The sequence below is a fragment of the Eurytemora carolleeae genome, unplaced genomic scaffold (genome assembly GCF_000591075.1).
Source record: "Eurytemora carolleeae unplaced genomic scaffold, Eaff_2.0 scaffold147, whole genome shotgun sequence".
NCBI lineage: Eukaryota > Metazoa > Arthropoda > Copepoda > Calanoida > Temoridae > Eurytemora > Eurytemora carolleeae.
The window spans coordinates 389,747-412,225 of NW_019396103.1; the positions used below are offsets into that span (position 1 = coordinate 389,747).

The window sequence follows — 22,479 nt, forward strand, 5'->3', positions numbered from 1 at the left end:
TTGCTCATTGGCGAACTGTAGAATAACAGGATGTGTATAACTTCGAAAGGTTTCGTTCATAATTATTATAAGAATGAAACTTTTTAGGATTTATACATCTTTGACGTAGTTTGATATTATGATCTGAAATAATTAAAGATATTTAATGTAAATGTTCTATCATAAATATCTATTGTCTTGTAGAAAGTGTTAAAACTCAAAGTGAAATATGTTTCCGTTGTGACATTACATTTGAAAAATGATATACTGGTTTTGTTAAAAAGTTAATAGAATAAATTTAAAGCAAGTATTAAATTTTGTTCATTTTTTTGACAAAGAAATAAGCCATGAATTTCTAGGTAGGGAACGGCGAGGAAACAAACTTTTTCGCCACCAATGATAAGAATATTAGTTAAAATAAAATGTTTCCAAAATTATAAGTAAAATTTGTCGATAGTGAAGGCCCTAATTTCAAACCTAAATTTTAAAGATTTGTAAAAAAAAACTATTCACCTTTCTAATCCATAAACGCTATTTCAAGGGGCCCTCAATGCCAAATCCACAACGATACCCTTAAATGCTTTGTCTAAGCTAGTATGAATTATGTATCAATGTGTACACTGTCTAAATTTGAAAACATGGTTTTTACAAATCTTATTTCTAAAAAATCGACTGCTTTAGAATTACACGTAAACCTAGACAAATCTTCCACATTATTCATCAGATAAAGGCTTTAAAGATACTGCTGTGAATACGGCTTTAATTCTATCGATGCATTGAGGATAAACGGAAATTACGCTAACAATTCGTTTAAAAGTCCTCTAAAAATTGGTTTAAATCTTTGCCCTGAAATATTAAAAAAAAGTATATACCCAATTGGTACTAATGAGTTGAGTTAAATAATTAGAATCCCCATGGAAGAGGATGATTCATTCGGTTTACCGTCCCGCTTTGTCTGTATTTGTAAGGTACAGTTAGTTCCAGCTGCTTAGTAATCGGCCCGGTACTTTAAATGAACCATGGATTAGAGTGTAGTTAACTACATGGTTGGTTTAGATGGATTTGTGTTCATGTTTGAGTATCCACACATCAACCTGCAAATAGTTTCATACTAAACAGACACTCATAAAACTTTGGAATTGGAAGACTACTTATTCAATTAAAGATAGTCAAAGTTGCTATTTTTTATTTAGCGACGAAGGTCCAATTTTTAAGCGATGGGGTGCAGCCGCCTCCCGATAAAGCTCTTAAGACTAGAGCTTATTGATATTTCAAAAATGGAAACTAAAGGCAAAGTGATTAAGGGTTAGGGATGATGATGATTTTGCAAATTCGGCTCAAACTCTAATAAACTGATCCTTCATGGTTTAGAAATAATGATACAAAACTAAAAGCTCTTTATAAAGAATATATCAAAAAGATTCTAAATCTCCTACCCGAACCCATGAAGATCACTCCTTCATGAAAAATATTTAAAAATTCTAAAACTTCTAACCGAAATCATGAAGATCAATCCTTAATGGTTGGTTAAGAGATAAAGGTCAAAAGTCTCCTACCCGAACTCATGAAGACCAATCTACCTTGATAAATAGATACAAAAATTAAAGCTCCTACCAGAACTCATGACTATCACTCCTTCATGGTTAAGAGATAAAGGTTATAAATCTTGCACCCGAACTCATTAAGATCAATCCTTCATGGTTAAGAGATAAAAGTTATAAATCTCCTACCCGAACTCATAAATGGTCTTTATTAAGATTAATCCTTCATGATCAAGAGATAAAAATTCTAAAAAGTCCTACCCGAACTCGTGAAGATCATTCCTTCATGGTTAAGAGATAAAGGTTATAAATCTCCTACCCGAACTCATGAATAGTCTTCACGAGTTTGGGTAAATAAAGATTTTACCAAAACTCAAGAAGATTAATCCTTCATGATCAAGAGATAAACATTCTAAAACTTCCATCCGAACTCATGAAGATCAATCCTTCATGGTTAAGAGATAAGGATTATAAATCTCCCACCCGAACTCATTAATCCTTCTTGATAAATAGATAAAGATACTAAAACTTCTACCCGAGCTCATGAAGATCAATCCTTCTTGATAAATAGATCAAGATTCTAAAACTCCTACCCAAACTCAAAGATGAATCCTTCATGATTATGAGACAAAGATTAAAATCTCCTACCCGAACTGATGAAGATCAATCTTGATAAAGTGATAAATAGATCAAGATTCTAAAACTCCTACCCGAGCTCAAAGATGAATCCTTCATGATTATGAGACAAAGATTAAAATCTCCTACCCGAGCTCATGAAGATCAATCGTTCTTGATAAAGAGATAAACATTCTAAATCTCCTACCCGAACTCATGAAGATCAATCGCTCTTGATAAAGTGATAAAGATTCTAAAACTCCTACCCGAACTCATGAAGATCAATCCGTTTATCTCCATTTATATCCGCTGCTCTCAGCATTATATCAATCTCTTCATCAGACACTGAAATAAGACTTTTTTACTTTAAAACGTTTATAGATAGTGTCTAAATTTAGGTGAACTGTATTGCCTGGGCCTCCCCACACACACTAGATATTGTCTTTATATATCCAATTTTAGACTTGGAGAAAGATTAAAGAAAGTTATTTAAAAATTATACAACCAATGCCTGCCTCATAAATTAAATTGCCCATTTTTGTTTTGGAAAGATAGCGTTCTACTTTTCAATTTCACATAAAAGTTCAGAGTTCACGGAAAACATTTTTAAAAAGTATTTTTGAAAAATATGATAATGTAATTTATTCTTACTCTTCATTGGTAGAGCCGCAAATACATTCCTTAATTCTCCAGGTTCTAGATAAAATACTCAAAAAGAGGTAATCGATCATCGCTGGTTCAAGAATAATTTTATGAATACAGAGAGTTCCAACATATTGAATCAATGCATCACGTGCTCTATTATAGCTATATGTGCCAAGGAATCAAATCTGAATTGCAATTAAAGATGATTACCTATAAAACCAAATCCTTCCGCATCAAAAACTCTGCAAAGGAAAAAGTACTTTTATATGGATTGAAGCAATTGCAATATTTCAAGCAAACAAGGTAACTAAACTAATTCAATATGACAACAAAAAGTGTTATTTTTGGTTCAAGTATTTTTTTATTTTTCCTGAATGCTTCTTTTGTATCGCTTAGAGGGTCATTCTCTCTCATCTAAGCAGAAATCATTATTTTATACAAATATTTATTTTCTGCCGGAAACCCTTCAATCTATATATAAATTTGGCTTGTCTGTCTGTTTGTCTGTTTGTTTGTTTGTATCCAATAAACGGCTGAACCGATCGGGCACAAATTTTTTGTGGGACATCACGTGACCACAGGGAAGATTTATTAATGATAAAAATAAAAAAAATGTGTCTTAAAGGTTCTTAATTTTGTAAAAATATTTAAATTCTTGAAAATCCGCGATTTTTTTTTTAATCCGCAAAATTTTTTCTTTTTTGTTTTAAAATGTAAACAAAATATTCATTTATTCATTTATTCATTTATTCATTTATTAATTTATTCATTTATTCATTTATTCATTTATTCATTTATCTATCACTTTATTTATTTATTTGACCTTAGTGCTAATATTTCCACTACCATCTTTATCAAATTTACTGAAAGCTTCTCTAAAAACCTCCTTCTCCTCTGTAGAGAGTACTGCAAATATTTCCTAGAAAAGAAATCGGTAATTCAAAGACGTAGAATTGGAAACCCAAACTTCGTCATTTTTTAGCTGAAGTATTTGTTGAATTAAAGGCCCTGGGGGGGGGGGGATTTAATGAATATCAAGGAATAGTTGAACTACGTGTACATTAAGCGAAACAAATTTTTTCTACAACAATTTCTCGCTATTTAATAAGTTTTGTCCTTGGTTTAAAAGCCAGCGAGTCTGTTAAACTATACAATTTTACGAACTGTTTTACATACAAATTAATTATTTGTAAAAATATTTAAAGTGGCAACCTTTAAACAACGAAATATTTATCGTCTTTCTTTCTTTCGTGTTGGGCGTTTATATTAATGCAATGAAGACGAATTTTTAAAAATAATATTTTTGATCCCTGACAAGCGTTTTTCAAAATTCAAGTTTACATGACAACAATGGTAAAAAATCCCTCGCGACCTTTTAAATGAAAAATAAACGACAACTATTTCGCTTTATATTATCGAACACAGAATAAATGTCCGAATTTTAGTATTCAAAGAGTTAATTCCAGGTTGTCACTTTTAATTCTAATTTGTCTATATTCGTATACCTGACTTTCTTCTGTAGAAAGATGTTTTAATTCTCCTTTATTTCCCTTGTTCTCTACACACAGATATACAGATATTTTTACTACTTTCCACTAAATCCCACTATTTCTTCGGTCAGAGTACTACACATCCCTGCACTACACACTGACAGCTTAGTTGATGGTGTAACGTACAGTGTCACCCACAAAGAATGAGACCTCAGAGAATTTATCTACGGAATTGATTCAGTCATGTTTCTCACATTCTGTAACTGTATACGCGCCTAATTTCAAACAACTATTTGTATATATAGGCATATCAGATTCACAACGGTATCATTTAAACCTTGCTCGAGGAATAATTATTAAAACATCTTTTTTCATCTTTTTGAAAAGTTCAATTTCTAATTATGGTATCTCTACAAAAATGACTTGCTGATATTTTACAACAGAGACATAGTACGTAACTTAAAGAAATCTTATTCAATTTTATTAAATATGGATAAACGGTATCTTGCTCATTGTTGATTAGATACAGATTTAAAAGGCATCATTGTTAATTGGTCATCCCACTTGTTTAATGGAGGATAACTTAAAAATTACGTTCTTTTGGAGAAAATGAAGAAACTAAATAAAATAATATTTCATAACAAAAATATTGATATCGACAAAACTTCCTAACCCCTCATTTCTCTCTCTATCTTTCTCCTCACAACAATCTCACAAATTAGGAGATGATTCATTTGGTGTACTGCCCCGTTTGGTCGTCTATACGTCTGTAGTTGTACGCTATATATACTGTACAATTAGGAGATGATTCATCTGGTGTACTGTCCCGTTTGGTCGTCTATACGTCTGTAGTTGTACGCTATATATACTGTACAACCTGTCCTGGCTGTTTAAAAGTCACTCATAGCGCTACATTAAATGAACCGGTGTTTAAAGTGCACTGTTCCTATATTTATTTTACCTCTCTTCTTCCCTATACTCGTATATTCTCGAAACAGTAAAAATATCTAACCCTTTGTTTCCATGTGTGAACTTGATCCAGCCATTTTTCTGACAATTTTTATAAATGTTTAATAAAATTTTTTTTTTTTAGATATTAACCTAGTAAAACCCATTATAGAGTTATTCCCCCAGTATCCCGTTCTACGGAGTTTAAAAGTATTTTTGACAAGTAGGGTTCATTGATTTTGTACATATTTGTATTTTAATGAATCATGAAGTGCTGGATTAGTAATTACATTTAAACGTCGGCAAACTCATGTGTTCCGTGTGTAAATACAAGATATTCCTAGCCATGTTAGATTGTGCAAAACAAATAAGCCTCTTTTTGGATTTTTCAAACAAAATAAAGAAATTAATTCCATAAATATTTTTTAAATGCATCGTTTTTAAGACGAAAATAAATATTTTTTCAAAATTTTAGTTTTGACGCTAAAATCTGGAATGGTGTTCTAATAAATACCATCTGTATCTTCAAATAAATATCTTCAGAAAAAAGGAAAAATCTAAATGTTTAGAAACCCTGCAGACAGTACCTTCTGCCAGAACAGTTCATTGGAAACTGATAAAATAGATAAAACTTGGACAAAACATTGAACATGGAACGGATATAAAAATAATAATAGTTTACCTCATTTAACAATCTTTCTGGAAATAAAAAAGGAAAACCTTGGAATCGATCCAACAAAAGTATCTCTGATTCTTTTTTATTATTCCGATTAGACTATCGTTGCAGCTCGGAGCAGTACAAAATTATTCTACATGAAATATTAGTTAAAGTGCCCGGCGTTGCCCGTGAAATGTTTGTAACACTTGAAGAAAAAATTTTAATTTTGAAAAAAATGGATTTTTGAAAAAAATCGAATTTTGAAAAATAAAAAATCGATTTTTTTAGACTTTGTAACCTCCAGGGTACTCAAGGGTTCCCTAAAAAATGTCAGCCAGTTTGGTCCGGCCGTTTAGCCAGCTATAATAGCTGACATATAAATATATGTAGGGGAAATATAGCTCCCGAGATTTGTAAAATCTTCAGAGGAGACCCTGAAGGTAAAGTAATTGGTTTAGAGGGGGAGGGGGGGCGTGGAGACTACAAGCTGGGTCTAAAAAAATAAAAGGAACAACAAGAATTTTAATGTTTATCCTGATAAAACCTTTCAGTTGCGTCCTCAATTCTGAGCTAAATCAAAGACTTTGGAAGACAGAGAGAGCTATTTTTACTAAACAATATAGAATTCAAATTGTCTATGAAGCAAAGAGCTAATTATCTAATTCTTGCACGGATCAGTGTTCTACAGTGTGGTCGTGTGATTATATCAATAAAATTAAGCCAACTTTTTAATAATGCTTTGATCCCTTACAAGCGTTTTTAAAATTAAAAGTTTATTAGTTTATTAGCTGTTAATGGACAACTTCTCTTTGTTTACATGTTTATGTGTCTCTGCTGTTTAAAAGATTGGTAGAAATTTTAAATATAAACAGAAAGTCGATCTTTAATGTATTTATATAAACGACGACGACAGTAGATAATATATTTTGATTAGCATTTAATTCCATTTCTTGTAGTTTAATAACAATTAACATTTTAATAAATATACCAAAGTAAGCTAAGCTAATTCTGATGATTTTGCTAAATGGTCGCAATTTAAAGGCAATGCTTAACTGAATCTGCAGAAACATGTTTACACTTGAATTTCTTTAGCTTTGATATCTCAGAGACTGACATTCTGAAGATATTCTATCTAAAAACCTTACGCTATATTTAACTGTTCTGAAGTCTCGAGTTACCATTTATATGTTTATATTTGCTCTTTATATAAACTTCAAGCGAATGATCTTTCTTTGAATACTATAGTCTATAAGATAAATTGTTTCAATAACGTTTTTAAGGTTAAAAATAAAAAAAATAAAAATTAGCATGATTTGAAAGGAAATAGTGTGATTTTGTAAAAGCGGTCAGCGACCCCTGTAGTTGTTTATTTACAATTTTATTAATATATCTCCTAATCAAATAGTTCAGTTTCATCCCATGACGGAGTTGGACTATAATACATCCAGATGAACAGAGTAGAAAATTATTCAGACTGTGAATCCTTTAAATAAAACAATGTAGGCATATAATTATAAATATATACAGGTATATAGGTATATAGGTATATTTATATATTAACATATGCAGGGTTACTCACAATTGATCAACTTTAATGTCGACCAAAAACTCTTTACATTCAACCAGCTGTCTGTTATTTTTGATAGAGTAAGGATGGAGACAAAAAAAGCGATAAGAAAGGTTATTTTTTTGTGCACGTGCATGTGCATGTTTAAAGTTTAAATTTAAAGCATGTGTTAACTAGTGTAAAAAAAAAATAATTAGCCTCAGACCCATACTTGTAAGAGTTTTGTCCAAAAAAACAATTAGGCGGGGTGGGGTGGGGGGGACCCCGGAAAAAAGGATTAAAAGCTTTGTCCAAATTCCTAATGCTAAAGGTTTTTTCTCCGTCTTCTACATATAATCAAATTACACGCAAAAAGTTTGCAAACTCTTGTTTTTATCATTAAATTTTCAACAAATTTAAATCCGAATTTAGACAAATAATCATCTTATATTGATATTTTTGTAATTTCAGGATATTCATCCCAAGAAGTTATTCACCTCTGTAGGAAACCCTTGTATCCGGCATATATTATAATAGTGCCTGGCATTGCGGTGGAATTAAAAAACGATTAAATTTTGAAAGAAAAAAATTTCGAAATGTTTTAGCTACCCGGGCTCCCTTGAGTTTTACCAGAACAAATCAGAGCAGTCTCAGTTTTTCATATTTGATAATACAAATTGTTTCAGATCTCTCGATCCTCTCGATAAACATGTATTTAAACAGGTGTTTAAAAACAAAGATTATGGATTTTAATATACAAATATATTTACATAAGCAAAGATCTTTATTATATTATTTAAATACTGTTAAGTGAAGTTTAAATTGTCAAAACAGTGAAAAGAATTTTATCATTTCTTTTTCTAATTGTCAGTAATTATAGTACAAAATTATATTCAATACGTGCAGGGTAAAAAAAACGGGATAAGCGTTGTTTTAGAAAACACAATATGTTTGAAAACCGGAGTTTGAATTGTTTAAACAAAGAAAAAACTTTAAATGTTTTAAGCATAAGAACGATATATTAATAGAAATAATTCGTCACGCTTAAAAAATAAACAATCTACGGATCAGTGAGGGGGGGGGGGATAATAATTATGATAAAAATAATATATTTATATTTTTATTGGTTTGTCGGTTTGTTTGTTTGTATGCAGAGCTGACCACAAGATAACCCTAAATAAAAAGTTATAGCAAAAGTATACCATATATTTTCTTCAAACAATAAGAAAAACTACCCTTAAACTACCCTTAAACAGAACTTTTTTAATCCCCTTTTCTTTGCAACTTCATAACCCAAATTAGATATTTCAAACTATGAACTCTGTTAGATTAAATAATCTAAGTTTGAAATATCAAAGGTTAAACCATCAGGTTGCAAATATATAGGGATAAGAAAATTTAAGGTTGTGGCAAAGACTCAATCGTGACTATTTTTGAACAGGGTCAGTCAAAGTAAAATTATTGATTAAAAGAGGCAAAATATCATATTTTTACAAATTTTGTATAGTAGACATATCTGAGTAATTTCCTATTCCAAAATTTTTTACACCTCCATGCGCACTGTAAAGAGAAATGAGGTCTTAAGGCTCAGAGGCGTATTCAGGGGGGGGGGTATTGGGGCTAAGCCCCCTGGACTAATAAAATCTATTAATTTCAGGGGGTTTCAGGGGGGCTCACCCCCCCTGGAAAGAAAAAATGTAAGCCCCCCCCTGGGTAAATTTCTGAATACGCCCAGTTGAAGCCTGAGGTGTGTGATCACAGTAATTGTAACTTTTTAGTTGTTTGACACATCAACCTTCAACTTCAATACAAATAAATGGAAAATATTGATGAGTATTAAAATATTAATTTTTAAAAATCTAGGTCTGGCATCCCATAATTTTTTTCAAGCTGTCTAAAATGGCCTGTAAGGTAATTTCAAGTGAACCCTCCTGCAAAGATGTCAATGCCTGATTCACAATGGTATCAATTAGATATCCATGTTTAAAGGTTTGAGGGAGGTTATGAAGAAGAAGAAGAGACGGTGGAAGGCGAAAAAGGATAAATAATTCAGGGGAAAAACAGCGACACATGTAAATGTAAAGAAAGAAGGAGCACAATGGGCATGAATAAATATAATAATGATTAAAGGGAAAGAAGAAGATAGAGTTGTCTATATTATGTTGTACGTCACCCCGGACTAACCAGAGTGAGCAGCATTCGGTTTCTTTTATTTAAAATCAATCGTGTTTTGGTTTATAATTCAAAAATCTTTTACCTTACGGATTTGTTTAGTCTAAAATGCATATGCCGACAAAAAAGTATTTAAGAAAAAAGTCTAAAAAATTGTGTTTAATGGGTCAAATTGCTGTCGAAAGTCACAGCTTTCTGGAATGTTGACAAAACCGTTAAATCCACGTGACGTAGGATGTGGCGCAAGTGTGATTTTATCTTAAGACACTCTATTATCTAAATCAGGAATTAGTTTAAATAATCCTATTATATTCTGCAGTCCACACAAACTACTAGATATATTAAATATTAATATTCCTATCTATAAGTATATGAGGATAATCCAAATATGAAGAGATTAACTAAAGTGTTTATAGAGTGCGATAATTTTGTTTATATATTTAATCTGACCTCTTGGTATACATTTTACTATTTCTAAAGGGAGTGTTGACGTAAATTAAAAGGGAGTATTCATGAAAAATAGTGGCATGCCTGATGCGCGACAATAATGATGAAATGTTTGTCTGAGAAATCTTAAAAAGGATTCTATTCTGTAACTGTAAGTTTTTGTCTGTGTTGCATAAATTCCGCAAGTCATTTTTGTAGAGAAAACATAATTAAAAATTATAACTTTATAACTTTATAACCTTAGAAAAAACATTTAATCATTTAAAAGGTATCGTCTATTAAAATATAAAACCACTTTTATTATTCGAGTCGTGTAACATTAGAAAAAACATTTAATTATTTAATAGCTATCGTCTATTAAAATATAAAACCACTTTTATTATTCGAGACGTTTAACGTTAGAAAAAAACATTTAATCATTTAATAGGTATCGCCTATTAAAGTGTACTAGCGCTATAAACTTCTACTAAAAGAAAAACTAGAAAACCTATAAACAGAATGGAATAAAAACGTTTAACTTGATGTTGGGAGTTATTGAAAATTTGGACATGATATGTGGTCAATCAAGATATATACAGCCCAGCTAGAAGTTCACGGGGGGGGGGTTGAAAAAGGTGCAAATAACTTTTTTGATGTTTTAGTTTGACTTAGGCAATCAGAAATAAGGTTTAAAGGGGGGGGGGGTATCACTGTTTAGATTAAAACGATTAGGGGAGGGTGTTGGTTCAGAAGAATTTCATTTCAACCGGTTTTTAAGAAATAGTTTCGCTTGGTTTGGGTATGGCTTGACTTCGTACGCTTTAACACCCCTTCAGCCATAAGTCGAGTATCTAAGTTGTATCCATGTTGTATCTATCTATCTATGTATGTTTGGTTCTACAAGAGTATCTGGGTGTAGGATACATAATATCAGTGTCCGGTAAACCTTTAACTGGATAACATACAAGTGTTGAACTCTCGTATTTAATTGTAGTTCAGTCATTAAAATATAGTAGACATTTTAAATATTTTCATTAAAATATAGTAGACATTTTAAATATTTTCATTAAAATATAGTAGACATTTTTTAAATATTTTCATTAAAATATAGTAGCCATTTTTTTAATATTTTCATTTACGTTATATATTTGTTAGTTTCTTACAAACACTGAAATATTTTTCTTTCTTTTTGATCAACTCGTATACATATTTATAATTCTGTCACAGAATATTAAATTCTTTTTTTTCTCTATAAAGTATTATGTTTTTTAAAGGCCCTCGTCTGGGTATATTATCATGTTTCTAGGTCTAGTATACTACTACTATAGTGCCTGGTATAGGTTATTATCTGACCTAAGCAAAGATGTGGAGAGGTTTCTCGCTGTTCATCCTTGCCTCAGGAAACTTTCAATCTATATTAATATATTATATATACATATATATATATATAAAAGAAAATTCATTCCACAAAAAAACGATTTCTCATTTCAACCAAACACGCTAAAGGTTTAAGCTTTTTAAGCTTCATGTGGCGTTTTAGCTTAAAGCTCAATACACAGACGGTAACTCTATTGTTTCATCGATCAGTGATTTGAATTAGAAATAAAAATTTGATTGAAATTAAAGTCAACGGTTTACACTTTATTTTACATTTTCATTTTGTTCACTGAAGTTACATTAAAGCTGAGATGAAGGGACAATGAAAAGCAGAATCCTAAATCTACAGTTCAAATTATATTAAGATGTTAACATGATTAGAGCATTCCGCGCCCTGTCTCTGGTTTATTTTTACATTTTTTGCTGAACTAAATGGTTTACAGCCGTTAGAAGAAAAACATCTTTAGCAACAGATCTGATCGTTTTGACACATTTACCTCGGGTGGGGGGGGGAGGGGTCTGTAGCAAAATATCCGGAACATTAACTTCTCAGATTTAACGATCAAACGTCTTTTTCTTTGACAAATTTTGCTTAATTCTGAATCTGAATTGCTTGTATGCTTTAAGGTTGTTTTTTGGTTGTCTGTTGTGAGCGTAACTTTTTAAAGAAAGGGTTTAAACTTTAAACTATCAATTAAACTAAGTTCTTAAGCAAATATTTACAAATGTTTTTCTCAATATTATTCTAAATTTAAAGGGAACAGTTTTTTATCTAACGAAAAAAACGAAATAAAAGAATTTTTTAATCTTTTATCTTTCAACCTGATGTCTTTGACCTTATCAAACATCTAATATTTACACCACCAGGCAGCAAAAATATAGTTGTTGGTATTTTGATTTGATGTATGAATTGAAAGCTGAGTATCTAGGATGGATCCAGGTAGCGCTGACCGTATCAGAATTAGAGATCAAGAGCTTTGTTCAAGATGCAGAAACTAAACTTGAGGAAAAATAACAAATTTTTTTCAGTCTTTTTATAATTTTAAAATTATCATTTCTTTGACATTCTCAATTGTTTGCATTAATTTATTCAAGTTTAAAAAGACGTTTATATTTTGTTATTGTGTTTAGATTGAATCTATTAAAGCGACGCATGCATCTTGGAATTTTGAGAGCAATATTACAGGTTGGTGTCAAATATCGCTAAATTCAAAACACTTGTTGTCACCTTCAGCAAACCAAATTGTAATGTAACACAGTTTCTTGAATAATGGGACATTCTAATGGTCATCCGTCCTGTTAATGTGATAATACAGGGGAAATTAGTTCCAAAACTAACAAATCTGCAAAGTTATCTTTTTCAAGCGTATACATCTTTAAAACCAAGCCGAGTTAAACAAAACTACAAAACATATTTATCAAAAATGGCTAAAACTAATTATTGAAACAAAAAATGTCAACTTTAAACTAATAATAAGGTTTGAGAATTAGTTTTTGATGAAATTTGTTTTCATTTTCGAACATATCCCTACTTTGAAACAATTACCACATTTCAGCTCATGTTGCGTTTTTGGAACATATCCTGGTTTTGAGACAATTACTCATTTCTAACACTCAGTGTTATTTATAAATTGTTAGTTATGGAACTAATGTCCCCTGTATTAGAACCGACCTCCCCCCCTCCCTTTCTAAGATAATTTGAAATTATAAAATAATATAAATTATAATTATTTGATTTGTACATTTGAAATTTCACATATTTAAAAATGCACATGATAGTCCAAAATGTTTTTAATTAAGATCTTAAATGATCAGATCAATCTTTTCATTGCAAGATGTCTAGGACCAAATACTTATTTTTTCAAAGATTAGTCTGTGTCTCGTTTTTGCCAGAAATCCTAGGATTCGCGATACCTTGGACCGACCAGCATGCATTATGATAACACAAGATGCTAAATTTTAATATTATGTAAGAATAAATTTTTAAAAAATACACCAGAAGTCTCGTAAAATTGACTAAATCTATAAGAAAACTGGCTTTTTGTGAAAAAAAACATGATAAGTATTATACACAGAAGTCAGTCTGGCCATGGGAAATATTAGAGCGTATGATTGACATACTTGCGTTTTTTATTGGAAACAATTAGGTTATTATTTGCATTTTTAAATAGGTGAAAAACATCTTTAATTTGTCTATAGAACATATGCATCTTAAAACTAAATAACATTGTTTTGTTTTCATTTAAATTTAAAAAAATGAATTGTATATAATATATCAAAACTAATAAAAACTGAAACTGAAAATCTAATATTTTAGATGAGACACAGGCCCTCAGTCTAGATGCTCAGGAAAATCTTTATTTTAGGCATTTTACATTAAAAATAGTTTTTTTTGGAGAAAAAACACAATTTAAATTTCATAGTAATTTAAAGATTTGTTTGTGTAGGATGCTTATGACGCTCTATTTAAGAAAATAGGTAACAGACATTTGTTTCTTTAAACCGTTATATTTCGGGCCCTGTCCCCCTCTGCTCGTCCCCCCTTCCCCACCAAAAAAAATACTAAATTAAATATATTTATTTTATAGGAAAAGATGCGCAAAGATATTCTAAAGAAAATATTCAAGATCCAGATGTCAAGGAATCCCATCATATTCATCCATACGATAATTTATTGTTTTTGTTTTTGACGCCATTTTGTTTATGCCGCAATTTTGGTTTTGTTGCCATTTTCTTTCTGGCGCCATTTAAATTTGTAAAGATCATATCTCAATTTCAAGGTTTGGTAAGCTCATATATTCTCTAAAAAGGCCGAATTTTGCCTCTATTGATTGAATTTTAAATTTTGGGTTAGATACATTAAAATCGTATTGGAGAAATGAACTTAGGTTGTTTATAAAGAGTTTTATTGAACAATTGTTGTTGTAAATCTAAGGTTTATAGTAATTGTACAAATACTATGTTTTTTCTTCTCCTTGGTCTCGTTTTCTGACGGGATATTGTTCCAGCGGAAACTGAAACTACTTTCTAATCTGGGAACTGCGGTCCTTAGGCCAGATATTCTCAGGTAAAATTCAGTCCTGAGGACAAAATTAAGTAGTTGAACTGTAGACAGAGTTCAGCTACTTCTCTGGTGTGACCAAAAGACTAGTGAAATAGTTAAACTAATCATAGTTAGTTCAAATACTTCTCTATATTAGATTCATTCCAACCCCTGATATCTTTATATTTTTTTATGACTCTTTCTTTTATTGCCTTTTGATTTTAAAAGGTCTTTTGTATTATTCATTTGGTCAATGTTTTATTTGTATGATAAAATCAATGCACATTGATGGTTTTTCTAAAACATTTTGCTATCTCTTTTTTTATGTTTAGAAAGTTCAACAAGTTGAAGGCAGAAATGGGAAAGAAATACAGCACAGCTAAGGTAAAATCTTGGTTCTTAGACAATTGCAATTTGCACCCTTCTACATGAATTTATACCTTTCCAGTTGCTATAAGTAAATTGGAAAAAAATATTAATCTATATATTAAAACAAGCAGTCGTATACATATAAATATATGTTGCGTAAAGCCGGCCAAACGGCTGGGCCGATTGGGCAAATTTTATTTTCTTATTTTTTTTCCCCGGTCAACGCCGGGCCCTTCAGCTAGTATGTAATAAAATTCATTCACTGGTAAGTTTCAAACTCTCATGAAAACCGGAATTTCTTTAAAAACAACAATTTAAATGTTTTTGTCATCGTCCCTAAAAACAGTGGTGTCCTAAATGTTTTGGCAAAGGAAGAATTAAGTGTACAGTCGGAATAAGTTAGTTCCGCAAAAAAATCCAAAAAATGCAAAATATTTACAAAATTTTCAAAACCTAAGTTTGTATATAAGAAATATTGAAATTGTGCGAACTCCCTTTAAAATAATTTGTGCAAAATTTCTTTGCATTTAATGGTTCAACCAGCAGGCATTATAGCCTGTGTGTACAGCATGTGTTAGTAAGAAAAGTAAAAAAATTGATTAGCTGTAGAACAATTATTTTTGAGTAAATTAAAAAAATCCACACAGTCAGGATTAAGGAAGAGGGTTCAAATGGTTTATACACTGTACACTGTACAATATTGTGCACTGTACACTGTACAATATTGTACACTGTACAATGTACAATAATTTACATTGTACTGTGTACAATGAAGAATGTATAATTTCAGGTGAAGGACTATGAGAGTATGCTCCTGGATTACAGTTTAGAACCAGAACTTACCCAAACAATGGCCGAGGAATTAAATCAGTTTAACTTGTTGATTATATTACTGAACAATCATTCATTCAAAATATTTAAAGTGACACCATCTTGTATATACAGACTCCATTTTGTTAATACAGATTTCATTTTGTTTATAAGGAGTCTATTTTTTTAATGCAGAATCCATTTTGTTAATACAGACTTCATTTTGTTAATACAAACTCCATTTTGTTTATACAGACTCCATTTTGTTTATACAGACTTCATTTTATTACTACAGACTTCATTTTGTTTATACAGACTTCAATTTGTTTATACAGACTCCATTATTTTATACAGACTTCATTTTGTTTATACAGACTTCATTTTGTTTATACAGACTTCATTTTATTAATACAGACTTCGTTTTGTTTGTACAAAATTTGCTATAAAGACTTTATTTTGTTAATACAAACATCATTTTTTTATACAGACTTCATTTTTTTATACAGACTCAATTTTGTTTATACGTACTCCATTTTGTTAATAAAGACTTCATTTTGTTAATACAGACTTCATTTTTTTTAATACAAACTCCATTTTGTTTAAACAGACTCCATTTTGTTTATACAGACTCCATCTTGTTTATACATACTCCATCTTGATTATACAGACTCCATCTTTTTAAACAGACTGCATCTTGTTTAAACAGACTTCATCTTGTTTAAAAAGGCTCCATATTGTTTAAACAGACTCTATCTTGTTTAAACAGACTCCATCTTGTTTAAACAGACTCCATCTTGTTTAAACAGACTCTATCTTGTTTAAACAGACTTCATCTTGTTTAAACAGACTTCATCTTGTTTAAACAGACTTCATCTTGTTTAAACAGACTTCATCTTGTTTAAACAGACTCCATTTTGTTTAAACAGACTCCATTTTGTTTATACAGACTCCATTTTGTTTAAACAGACTCCATCTTGTTTAAACAGACTCTATCTTGTTTAAACAGACTCCATCTTGTTTAAACAGACTCCATCTTGTTTAAACAGACTCCATCTTGTTTAAACAAACTCCATCTTGTTTAAACAGACTCTATCTTGTTTAAACAGACTCCATCTTGTTTAAACAAACTCCATCTTGTTTAAACCAAACAATAACGTTTTGAAGATATTAAGAACAGTTAAACTGAAAGTATGGTTAAAGTCAAGGGACCCAGCTGAGCTTGAATATTATTGGACACAATGGAGGGATCAATCAGGCAAACAGATTAAGGTATTTAGATAATAAAAACTAGTGGAGGTTAAAGCAGAGAGTTTGTACATTTTTCAAGGAACTACACTGGGAGGATGTTTAGGATGTATAAGGAGTACAATATAAGGTATTATATGTACTTTCCCAAAGGCATTTTCCCAAGGGCGACTTCCCAAATGTGCAATTTCCCAAGCGGCAACTTCCCAATGGTTAGGTTAGGCCCTCTGAGGCGCCGCAGGCTGCAATAGGGCCGAACGCTGCGGCTAGGATGGGCTAGGGGGAACGAACGCGGTGGCTAGAACATGCTGGGTGGGCCAAGCGCTGTGGCTAGGACAGACTTGGGAAGTTGTTGCACATTTGGGAAGTTGCTACTTGGGAAAAATCCTTTGGGAAAGTACCTAACACCTAAATACACTGTCTAAATGTTTAGGATATGTAAGGAGTACAATATCAGTACACTGTATGAATCTAAATGTTTTGGATATGTTAGGAGTACAATATTAGTACACTGTATTAATCTAAATGTTTGGGATATGTACAAGAAGTACAATATCAGTACACTGTACGAATCTAAATGTTTAGGATATGTACAAGGAGTACAATATCAGTATACTGTACGAATCTAAATGTTTAGGATATGTAGAAGGAGTACAATATCAGTACACTGTACGCGAATCTAAATGTTTAGGATATGTACAAGGAATATGTTGAACACTACAATAATGCTGCAGTTCTAAACGGGTTCAAGGTAAATTATGCTTTTTGAATTCATCAACTGATTTTTCTATTCTATCTCTATCTATTCTAAATATTATCGTTAAGCTCCTATACTTTATTTATTATTTACAATCTACTAACTACTGTCTACTATCTATTCTAAATATTATCGTTAAGCTCCTATACTTTATTTATTATTTACAATCTACAAACTACTGTCTATTTTCATAATAAATTTGTACTATCCATTGTCTACTTCTACTTAAATCTCCAACATTATTTCCCATCTAAGCTACCAATTATTAATTATCCACAAAGTATGAGGCCTCAGAGACGACTGTACGGAATTTATTGAGACGTTTTTTTACAGTCTTCGATCCCTACTACTGGAAGCTTGTTTTTTTTTCTTAGACAAATCATTCAGTAAATTTGTTAAACGCTAGCATTTCAGGTTAAACGGTTAAACGCCAAATTTACCCATAGCTAAAGATAGATTGCGCATAAGAAGACATTTTTCATCTTGTAAGATATAAATGTACAGAGATGTTTTAAAGATATTCCTATTATATAGATTACCTAGGTCCGTTGTGAACATTGGCTGTTCTTATGTCATTGAGTACTTGTGGTGTACATGAGTTCTGAAAAAAGAAATTTAAGTTAGTTTAGTCCTTCTCATATGTCCTTCTTCAGTTCTCGTCAATATGATATATTTCTCAGTGAAATATTGTTGTTCAAATAGTTCCATTCCCGGAGTTTATTTACACTCTTTTATGAAATCCATTAAAACACCAAACCACCCCGCTTATCATTGAAGTACACTTTGACCCCTAGAAGTTTGAGTTCGCGGACTGTACAATTCTTGGTGATTTTGCGTACATAAGCTATCTATGTTTATTTATTTATCTATGAATTTACCCCTTATGAACGTTATATTTCATGTGATTTATGTCGTCATTAGACTCTCATCCTTTGTGGGTAACCTTGTATTATTTATTATTCAATATCAATAATGATCTACTATCTACTATCTACTATTTACTATCTACTATCTACTATCTACTATCTACTATCTACTATCTACTATCNATGCAGGTGTTAAATTACATAATATTTTATGCAGGTGTTAAATTACATAATATTTTATGCAGGTGTTAAATTACATAATATTTTATGCAGGTGTTAAATTACATAATATTTTATGCAGGTGTTAAATTACATAATATTTTATGCAGGTGTTAAATTACATAATATTTTATGCAGGTGTTAAATTACATAATATTTTATGCAGGTGTTAAATTACATAATATTTTATGCAGGTGTTAAATTACATAATATTTTATGCAGGTGTTAAATTACATAATATTTTATGCAGGTGTTAAATTACATAATATTTTATGCAGGTGTTAAATTACATAATATTTTATGCAGGTGTTAAATTACATAATATTTTATGCAGGTGTTAAATTACATAATATTTTATGCAGGTGTTAAATTACATAATATTTTATGCAGGTGTTAAATTACATAATATTTTATGCAGGTGTTAAATTACATAATATTTTATGCAGGTGTTAAATTACATAATATTTTATGCAGGTGTTAAATTACATAATATTTTATGCAGGTGTTAAATTACATAATATTTTATGCAGGTGTTAAATTACATAATATTTTATGCAGGTGTTAAATTACATAATATTTTATGCAGGTGTTAAATTACATAATATTTTATGCAGGTGTTAAATTACATAATATTTTATGCAGGTGTTAAATTACATAATATTTTATGCAGGTGTTAAATTACACAATCATTTTCCTGATTTATGTTATCAAAGGTTAAAGTTTCTTAAAGAAGATTTCTTCCTTTAACATTAAAGTGTACAATTCCCTACTCTGTTTTAATTTTGATGTGCAGTACACCTGTACATAAAGCACAGCAATTGTGCTTGTGCAGTGTATCTTTGGTATACACCCATTTCACTTATTGAAAACAACATTGATATGGATAAAAACAAATAATGTGCTAAGGGAGTTGATTTGTCCATTTTCACGTGTTGAAATTATTTGTATTATTTCTGATTATACTGAAATAATTTTAAATATTTGGTTTACTAGTAGTCCTTGACCATTTAACTAGTTAAGCGCGCTCACTGGTAGAATGAGGATAGAGTAGTGGGGGGGGGGAGGAGGTCTGGAGACAGGAAGAGGGAGATACGGGAGACTGTAGGGGGTTAAAGGTTATAGTATATAAAGATGAAGAATTAATGCATTAATAATTTAATAATTGTAAATCTTGTGAATCGACGGTAACAGAATCTAAACAATATTTTAGTTCAATCATTTTTTAAATCACAGTTATTTTATTGGTTTTAATTAAAAAATAATCTTTTCTGTTCATGAAATGATAAGAAAATTTTCAATTATTACAAATATTCTTTATTTAAGGAAATGGAAAACACTTGGCAAGGATTAAAACCTTTGTACGAAGAGCTTCATGCTTACGTTAGGTATTCATTGAATTCTTTCATCCTACTCTCATCTTCCTACTGTTATCTTCATCCTACTCTCCTCTTCCTACTGTTGTCTTCATCTACTCTCATCTTCCTACTGTTATCTTCATCCTACTCTCATCTTCCTACTGTTATCTTCATCCTACTCTCATCTTCCTACTGTTATCTTCATCCTACTCTTATCTTCCTACTGTTATCTTCCTTTCATCCTAGTGTTACCTTCCTTTCATCCTACTGTTATCTTCCTCTTATTCTACTGTTACCTTCCTTTCATCCTACTTTTATCTTCCTTTCATCCTACTGTTAACTTCTTTTATCTTTCTTTTCTCTTCATTTCATCCTACTGTTAACTTCTTTTATCTTTCTTTTCTCTTCATTTCATCCTACTGTTAACTTCCTTTATCTTACTTTTCTCGTCCTTTCATCTTCCTTTTATTCTGCTGTTATCTTCCTTTCATCCTACTGTTATCTTCCTTCCATCCTACTGTTACCTTCCTTTCATCCTCCTTTTATTTTCCTTTCATCTCACTTTTATCTTCCTTTCATCCTCCTCTTATCTCCATGTCATCCTCCTCTTATCTCCCTGTCATCCTCCTTTTATCTCCCTGTCATCCTACTTACATTACCACGGGGTAATCCTAAATATCTAAATACATTCACTATTTAAGGAACAAGTTAAACAAGCATTATGGAGATTCTGTTCTTAAAAATTCAGGACCTATACCTGCTCATCTACTAGGTAAATATAAAGGGAATATGTGGCATAGCAGTGGAATATAATATATAATATAAAGGGAATATGTGGCATAGCAGTGGAATATAATATATAATATAAAGGGAATATGTGGCCTAGCAGTGGAATACAATAAATAATATAAAGGGAATATGTGGCATAGCAGTGGAATAATATATAATATAAAGGGAATATGTGGCCTCAGTGGAATAATATATAATATAAAGGGAATATGTGGCCTAGCAGTGGAATAATATATAATATTAAGGGAATATGTGGCCTATAAGTGGAATGATATATAATATAAAGGGAATATGTGGGCTCAGTAGTGGAATAATATATAAAATTAAGGAAATATGTGGGCTCAGCAGTGGAATAATATAGCAGATATCTTGACACCCTTTCCTGCTAAACCTACAATAAATGTGACTGGAGAGATGGCAAGGAAAATGTTATATCTAATCATTGAACTATTCAATACTTTTGTTTAAGAAAGATTCATCTTGACACTTCTTATTTAAAAACAAGTGAAAAATTTAAATACTATATTCACCTATTATTCTTTTCAACTATTCATCTATTCATCTATTCATCCATTCACCTATTCATCTTTTAATCAATTCATCCATTCAACTATTCATCTTTTAATCTATTCATCCATTCAACTATTCATCTTATTATCTATTCATCTATTTATGTTTTCATCTATTCATCTATTCATCTATTCATCTATTCATCTATTCACCCTTTCATCTATTCATCTATTCATCTTTTCATCTATTTATATATTCATCTATTCAAATATTCACATGTTCATCTATTCACCTTTTGTCTATTCATCTATTCATCTAATCACCTTTTGTCTATTCATCTATTAATCTATTCATCTAATCACCTATTAGTCTATTCAACTATTCATCTATTCATCTAATCATCTAATCACCTATTAGTCTATTCAACTATTCGTCTTTTCATCGATTCATCTATTCATTAATCCATATATTAATCTATTCATCTATTCATATAATATTAGATTCATCTATTTATCTATTTATCTATTCATCTATTTATCTTTCATCTTTCCATCTATTCATCTATTCATCCCTTCATCTTTTTATCTATTTATGTATTCATCTATCTATCTATTCATATGTTCATCTATTCATATATTCATCTATTCATATATTCATCTATTCATATATTCATCTATTCATATATTCATCTATTCACCTATTCATCTATTCATATATTCATCTATTCATATATTCATCTATTCATATATTCATCTATTCACCTATTCATCTATTCATATATTCATCTACTAATATATTCATCTATTCATATATTCATCTATTCATCTATTCAAATATTGACATATTCATCTATTGATCTATGAGCCCTTGTATTTGTTTAATTGAATAATCTGATAAAAGATCTAATCTCCTATAAATCTGTCGGTAAGGATCTGTTCTAAACGTTAGTCTCGGTTTATCAAGTTACCTAATCCTTAACTCAATCTCACTTTATTCAAATTATGAAACTAAATTTTAAACTGATTTTTCATTTATTTTTATTAGATTGATAGCAGTGCCCTTAAACCTTTAATCGAAGAAGTGTTGGAGTATAGTGGTTGGAGTATAGTGGTTGGAGTA

General features: G+C 30.7%; 1 protein-coding gene and 2 long non-coding RNA genes across 4 annotated transcripts; 1 reads left to right on the top strand and 2 right to left on the bottom strand.

Annotated features, from left to right (window-relative positions):
- Positions 1 to 183: 183 nt before the first annotated feature.
- LOC111695023 (uncharacterized) lies at positions 184 to 3,025 on the bottom strand. Its single transcript, XR_002763768.1, has 4 exons — positions 2,991 to 3,025; positions 2,787 to 2,831; positions 2,402 to 2,480; positions 184 to 1,073 (listed from the first exon to the last, which is right to left on the bottom strand). It is a non-coding gene; the product is annotated as an uncharacterized LOC111695023 (long non-coding RNA).
- A 583-nt stretch (positions 3,026 to 3,608) lies between these two features.
- LOC111695011 (uncharacterized) lies at positions 3,609 to 5,628 on the bottom strand. Its single transcript, XR_002763764.1, has 3 exons — positions 5,283 to 5,628; positions 4,286 to 4,338; positions 3,609 to 3,699 (listed from the first exon to the last, which is right to left on the bottom strand). It is a non-coding gene; the product is annotated as an uncharacterized LOC111695011 (long non-coding RNA).
- Positions 5,629 to 7,269: 1,641 nt separating this feature from the next.
- On the top strand, positions 7,270 to 21,333 carry LOC111695006 (angiotensin-converting enzyme). 2 transcript variants are annotated; one of them, XM_023464134.1, is made up of 15 exons: positions 7,270 to 7,375; positions 11,327 to 11,420; positions 12,327 to 12,403; positions 12,529 to 12,583; positions 13,715 to 13,746; positions 13,845 to 13,875; positions 13,986 to 14,038; positions 14,406 to 14,464; positions 14,773 to 14,824; positions 15,600 to 15,668; positions 16,820 to 16,888; positions 17,556 to 17,615; positions 20,030 to 20,091; positions 20,763 to 20,833; positions 21,179 to 21,333. In XM_023464134.1, the coding sequence occupies exons 2-15, from the start codon at positions 11,384 to 11,386 to the stop codon at positions 21,316 to 21,318; spliced, it is 867 nt and encodes a 288-aa protein (XP_023319902.1). In that variant the 5' UTR covers positions 7,270 to 7,375; positions 11,327 to 11,383; the 3' UTR covers positions 21,319 to 21,333. The 2 variants fall into 2 exon arrangements, with proteins under 2 accessions (XP_023319902.1, XP_023319903.1); XM_023464135.1 differs by lacking the exon at positions 21,179 to 21,333 and adding an exon at positions 21,137 to 21,168.
- Positions 21,334 to 22,479: the final 1,146 nt, after the last annotated feature.